This window comes from Rattus norvegicus, chromosome 11 (genome assembly GCF_021556685.1).
Source record: "Rattus norvegicus strain SHRSP/BbbUtx chromosome 11, alternate assembly SHRSP_T2T, whole genome shotgun sequence".
In the NCBI taxonomy this organism is placed as follows: domain Eukaryota; kingdom Metazoa; phylum Chordata; class Mammalia; order Rodentia; family Muridae; genus Rattus; species Rattus norvegicus.
In genome coordinates, this window is record NC_141544.1 from 55,268,068 (window position 1) to 55,274,841 (window position 6,774).

At 38.1% G+C, this 6,774-nt stretch overlaps 1 protein-coding gene across 1 annotated transcript; it reads left to right on the plus strand.

Annotated features, from left to right (window-relative positions):
* The first annotated feature begins 917 nt into the window (after window positions 1-917).
* Window positions 918-1,871, plus strand: Or5k17 (olfactory receptor family 5 subfamily K member 17). The gene is given in 1 exon segment (NM_001000725.1): window positions 918-1,871. A coding segment is annotated over 1 exon segment (954 nt).
* The last annotated feature ends 4,903 nt before the right edge of the window (window positions 1,872-6,774 follow it).

Below are 6,774 nucleotides of genomic sequence, written 5' to 3' on the forward strand. Positions count from 1 at the left end.
TGGCCACACTATAACTGTATACAGTAAATTGGAGAGATCATTAAATTGTAAAATATAGCAGATTAGAAATAAATGACTTTATAGATTTAAATAATTAGCTAAGTAGAAAGCCTCCAAAGAAACAACAAAAAAGATGAAGATACTGATTTCTTCTCAATGACTTTGAGATATATAATTGGACATTTAAAATGAGCAATAATTATACTGTGAATTGATATTTTGTCATGGAGTTTCATGTTAGTTATACCTACAAGATGTTTAAAACTAGACTAACTGAATGTCCATATAATGACAGAGCAGTAACTTCTCCACAAGCTTGTCAGTTGAGACAAATAGGAGCCTAGGTTAAAATAAATCTAAAAGTGATCGTTAACTAAGAAGATATAATCAGACTATATTACCCTGCTTTAAAAATGCATTTTTCTGAAAATATCCAATTGTGACTTTAACTGGAAAAATGTAAGCTGAAGAAACTTGTATTTTTTCCAAATTCATCATGATTCTGTGAGATTTAAATTTTTTGCCACTAGATATAAGAAATACTTCATTTTTAACATTACATTGATACCAAAACATAAAACTTAAAATTATGTTCTCTGCAGAATGTTATTATGAGAATCTCTCAAAATGAAAATGTTAAATTACAGACCATGTTCTTGAGTGCAGGATGGCTCATGCAGGAAAAACTTCCCACTCTCAGGGTTTCTCATATATTTCAGGGCAGTTATTTATGAACAATCTACAAGTAACTTTTCATGATGCATAACCTAACCTGGGATTGCCACTCTTCAGAGGACAGGGCAATATGATGATGTTTTTCTGTACATTGATATTGTAAATACAGCTGGGTAGTGAGATGTATTCAGCTTATAACTGCAATTAAATTACTTTATATTTTGTCTCAGCACAGATCAATCATGATGAAGGCAAATCACTCTTTAACAATAGAGTTCATTCTCATAGGATTCACAGATCACCCAGACCTAAAGACACTTCTGTTCCTGGTGTTCTCTGCCATATATCTGGTCACCATGGTGGGGAATCTTGGGCTGGTGGCCTTGATCTACATGGAGCCTCGTTTCCACACACCCATGTACATCTTTCTGGGAAACCTGGCCCTGATGGACTCCTGCTGCTCCTGTGCCATCACTCCCAAGATGCTAGAGAACTTCTTTTCTGTGGACAGAAGGATCTCTTTCTGTGAATGCATGGCACAGTTCTATTTCCTCTGTCTTGCTGAAACTGCAGACTGCTTTCTTCTGGCAGCCATGGCCTATGACCGCTATGTGGCCATATGCAACCCACTGCAGTACCACACCATGATGTCCAAGAAGCTCTCCCTTCAGATGAGCATGGGCATATTCATGGCCAGTAACCTGCATTCCTTGATTCATACAGGCTGTCTGTTAAGTTTAAATTTCTGTAAATCTACCAAAATTGATCACTTCTTCTGTGATATTCTTCCCCTGTATCGCCTCTCCTGTACAAACCCTTTTATTAATGAACTAATGATATATATTTTTTCAATGCCAATTCAAGTCTTTACCATTACCACTATCTTGGTCTCTTACTTCTGCATTCTTTTCACTATTTTCAAGATGAAATCCAAGGATGGGAGAGGAAAAGCATTTTCTACTTGTGCATCCCATTTTTTTTCTGTGTCAATATTCTACACCTGTCTTCTCATGTATATTGGACCATCTGAAGATGGTAGTAAAGACATACCAGTAGCTGTGTTTTATACAGTAATAATTCCTTTGTTAAACCCTTTTATTTACAGCCTGAGAAATAAGGAGGTAGTAAATGCTGTTAAGAAAGTTATGAAAACTTACAGTATTTTTAAAAATGCTTCTGCTTCCATAGTACATTAATTTCAGCTTATTAAAATAATTTTATTAATATAAAGTATAGAAAAATGATAATGCAATTTATACATAGTATTAGTCTTTAAATATTTAGGTATGTTTGTTAAATATGCATGCATATAGAATAAAAATAATTTGTCAACTATTAATCTCCACTACATAGACATAAAATTTAACTGTTGTATCTACTTTCTTTGTTCTCATGAGATTCTTTTAATACTGTAACTTCAAATTCAATAAACTAATATTTCCCCACAATTAAATCGCTTATTGTGTGAGATTCTTTTTGTATAATGTTATTTAGCTACTGGGAGAAATCTGTGTTATTTTCCAGAATGCACAAAACCTAAGAATGTCAGGCATTAACTGACTTACTTTTCTTTTTAGAAACCCTTCCTTCTCGTCCTTCCTCTCTTTTATGAAGCAAATATGATAACAGAGAAAGCTTAATATATAATTCTAATTTTCTGTCTTCACAGTATTTTTTAAATATAAAAAGTATCATTTTGCAAATCATTATATAAATGAATAGATTTTTAATCCATTTATTCAACATATATAAAGTAGTAGACACTCAAGTTAGAAATTTTAATTTGGTTCACAGTCTTTCTGATACACTTCCCGTAGACTGTGACACATTTCATGTACTTGTGAATGGAGAATCTAGGCTATATGCAATTACTACCCTCAGAATAAAATTAGGCAATATTTAAAGGAAGTCATGTAATTTTCTGGGCTATATATATTTATTGGGTAAAAACGAAAAACCAATAAACCATACACAAAAGCATACACATCCTCATCCTATCTTTTATTGAAATGGTCTACTGTGTACCAACATTATATATTGAATTTTAAAATTTGTAAAAGAATGAAATTGTTCCTTATCTTTCTGTAGTAATATTTTTCATTCATTGTTTTGTTCTTATATGGTCAGTCACATATTAAACTATTGTAGTTTAAACTCATTTTGTCAAATATTTTATTTTATTTTTAAACATGCATACCTAGGTATGTATGTCTCATGTATGTATGTGTCCTGTTTGGGATGATCACTTGTACAGATGCCCAAGAAGAGAGCAACAGATCCTCAGAAGCAGCTGTGAGACATCTGGGGGGATTCTGGAACTGAAGTGAGAACCTCTGGAAGAGACACATGGGCTTTTGGCCACTGAGCCATCTCCCCATTCCCTTACCTGGTTTCTTCTTGATATTATTCCCAGCAATGTATCTGCGGGATCTCTACAGATGTTTTTATTTGTAAGAAGTATAAATTGCTATTATATTCTAACCACATATCTTGTATTGAGTATGCAATTAGTTTTCCTCTTTGATCAGGCCAAAAAGCCTTTGTTAATATATGAGCTAGGAGTAACATTAACCATGACTTCTATTACAGAACCAGGTTTGCCTGATTTCTGTCATAACAACTCAATCTTAAATGAACCAACTGTATCATGCCATGTTATTTACAATACAATTTTAGTCACTTTAAAATATTCCTGTTTGGGGGAATGTTTGCACTGTTGCTTGGTTTTTCTGTTATACTTTGTAATGTATTTGTACCACTTGTCTAGAGTTTTCTTTCCACCTCCAGATATGCACTGTTTCCGTTTGTTAGTCAAACAAATTATCATTAGAACATCTAGAGGTCATTCATCTTCAGCTCCCTCTTCTGTTGGATTTCATCTTGGTTTACCAAATAACAATTTTCGAGTTTTCTGTGCTACTTAATGTTTTTATCTTTAATCTTTTATTACAGTCCAGTCATTATCCCCCTCCTGTTCTTCCCTCTGACAGTTCCTCATCTGGTTCCTCCTCCCACACCTCCAAGAGGATGTCCCTACAGCTTCACATCCCTACACCCGCAAACTCCCACATTGCCCACACTCTGCCAGGCCTCGCCACGCTCCAGAGACTCAAGGGTTAGGTGCATCTTTTCTCACTGAGATGAGACCAGACAGTCCTCTGCTGTTTATGTGTAATTGGCCTTGGACCAGCTAGTATATGCTGCCTGGTTGGTGGTTCAGTGTCTGAGAGATCTCAGGGGTCCAGGTTAATTGAGACTGCTGATGGTCTTCCTATAGGGTCGCCCTCCTCCTCAACTTCGTTCAGCTTTTCCCTAATTCTACCACAGGGGTCCCCAACTTCAGACCATTTGTTCGGTCATATGTCTGTCTCAGTCAGTTCCTTGTTGTGCCTCTCGGAGGGCTTATTTTTTAATCATTTCTTTTAATTTGAGATTTTAATTAATTACATAATCCCCTTCCCCTTCTTCCTTCCAAGCTCCTCATAAGAACTTTTCTTGCTCTTTATATTTGTGGCTTCTTTTTTATTAATTCTTACTACACACACACATGCACACTCACACACACACACACACACACACACACACACACACACACACACACGTTCCTAGAGAACTAAGTTCAAGTTGCTCAGTCTGTATACTATTCTCTACACGTGTGTTTTCAGGACTGACCTTCTGGTACTAGAGAAGTAATTGGTGTGCTCTTCCCAGTAAAGCTATTTCTCACATTCTCATCATTCTTTAGTTGCTCTTCATTCTTTGTGTAGGTTGAGGCCTTCTAAACTTTCCCTTGTTCATTTTAATTTTATTATTATTAATGACTAGAATCTTGAGCTGAAAAATCAAAGTATCTCATACTGTATCCTTATAAAGGAAGTATTGGTCACTATTTTTAATTTTTTATTTTATTTTATATTTGCTTTTTGCTTTACTGTTACTTGGGTATCTTCATTCCATAATCTTTCCTGTTCTTAAATTTATTTATCTCCCCTTTTTGTTTTTGTGTTACAATATCATTCATTTTAATTTTGCCATTTAGCCTCTTTTATCTATGGTTTTCCTGTATTCATTCTTTCTGAGTATACATTTCCTATTTTCAGCTGTTTTGGGGCACATTTGAACATGGGTTTGTTGTATGTTGTTACTGTTATCCATTTTCTCCTTTCTGAATGAAAGTGAGGACTTCTGAAAAGAGAAGTCTACTTGTTAAAAAAAGACCACCATGAGGCCCTGGGGTGGCTGGAATAAAGATATCCACCCTCTTGCTCTAGCTTGTGGTAGGTACCACTACTATGACTGACTATGTGATGGACAGATGGTAAAGATGGACTACGTGACTACATGATGGAGACATGGTGGGGAAAGTGAAGCCTGGGTCATTTATGCACTGTGGAGAAAGGTTGAAACTCTAGAGGCAACAAGTGGATATAAGGAGCCTGAGAAACCACCTGCGGACACTGTGATGTCCAGACCTGCTCTGCCACCAAGCATCTCGGTCCATCATCCTTCTGCAACCAGAGTCTTTACTTATCCCTATGGCCCATGTTGCCACCAAAGGCCATCTAGATGTCAGTGATATGAACTGCTGCCTGAGACCAAGTTTCAGTCCAGAGGCTACACTGATGCTGAAGACCCACCTGACTGGAGTAGCCTGAGCAACCATCTGAGGCTATAGTGACATCCAGGCTTATGCTCCTGTCAGAGACCATAAACAAGAGTCTGTGGTGCTATCACAACCAGTGTCTGTGTTGACATCTGAGTTTCATGTTACCACCAATGACCATACATGTTCCTGGTTTGGGTGGCCACCTGAGGCCAAGTTGATGTCCAAGCACTGTGCTGTGCTAGCCTCGCCTCTTACCTGCCAAGGGAGAGCTGGCTCCAAATTGATGAGTGGAAGAGAGAAGGTCCCACCGCTCACAAGCTGTCACTCAGGAGAGCTAACCAAGGAAAGCAATGTATCCACACTCTACCTGGGCAGCACAGTAAAGCTGTGGTGGAGGAGGCAAGGGAGAGCTGTCCCCACCCCATGCCTGTACAAAGCAGAAGAGCTGGTTGTTGTGGTGTGGATGCAGGAGACCTGATGGAATGACGAACTCAGCTTTCACTCAGGCCTGAGTTAACCCACCCCAACATCCATCTCTTCTATGAACTGTTGGGAAACATAAATGGGCCAGTCTTGCAGATACAAAGACTGGAGGATCTCCATGACATAGGACACAGCAGATTATCTGAGATGAGTCCTCATGAGAATCCAGTATTGACAGTTTAATGAAGCCTGGGGCCTCAAACCATACCAATGACTCACTGCAATGAATATTTGCAAGTAAAGCTACTGGGGAAAAGGTATACTATGTGACACACTACATGATCTACAGAAAGATTTATTTTTCTTTTATGATGGAGGTTGCAAGGGGCAAAGACATATATAAAGGGATGGGGAGATGAGTGGGATGGGGAGGTGCATAATGTGAAATTGACAATGAAGAAATAAAAAGTTTAAGAAAAAACAACAGAAAGAAAGAAAATACCTCTCTAAGATCAGGCTCTAGGTAAACATATAGGGCATTTTCTAAATTCATGACTAATGAAGGAGAACCTAGTCCATTGTGGATGATATCATGCTTAGAATGATAGTCCTGGATTCTATAAGAAAATGGGCTGAGCAAACCAGAGGAAGCAAGCCAGTAAGCAGCACCCCTCCATCAGCTTCTACATCCAGGTTTCTGTCCTGACTTCCTTCATTGATGAACTACTAAGTGAAAGTGTAAACAAAATAGGTCCTTTCCTTCCCATTTGCTTTTGTTCATTGTTTCATGACAGAAATAGTAACATTTTTGCTTTTTGGGGGGGGGGGGTATTGGATATTTCTTTATTTACATTTCAAATGTTATTCCCTTCCCTGGTTTCCTGTCCTTAAGCCTTCACCTCCTCTTCTATGGTAAGGGTGTTCCCCTCCACATCCACCCTCCCTACTGCCCCCCGACATTCCCTTACACTGGGGGGTTCCAACATAGGCAGGGCCAAGGGCTTCTCCTTTCATGGGTGTCCAACAAGGCCATCCTCTTCTACAAAAGCAGCTGGAGCCATGGGTCAGTC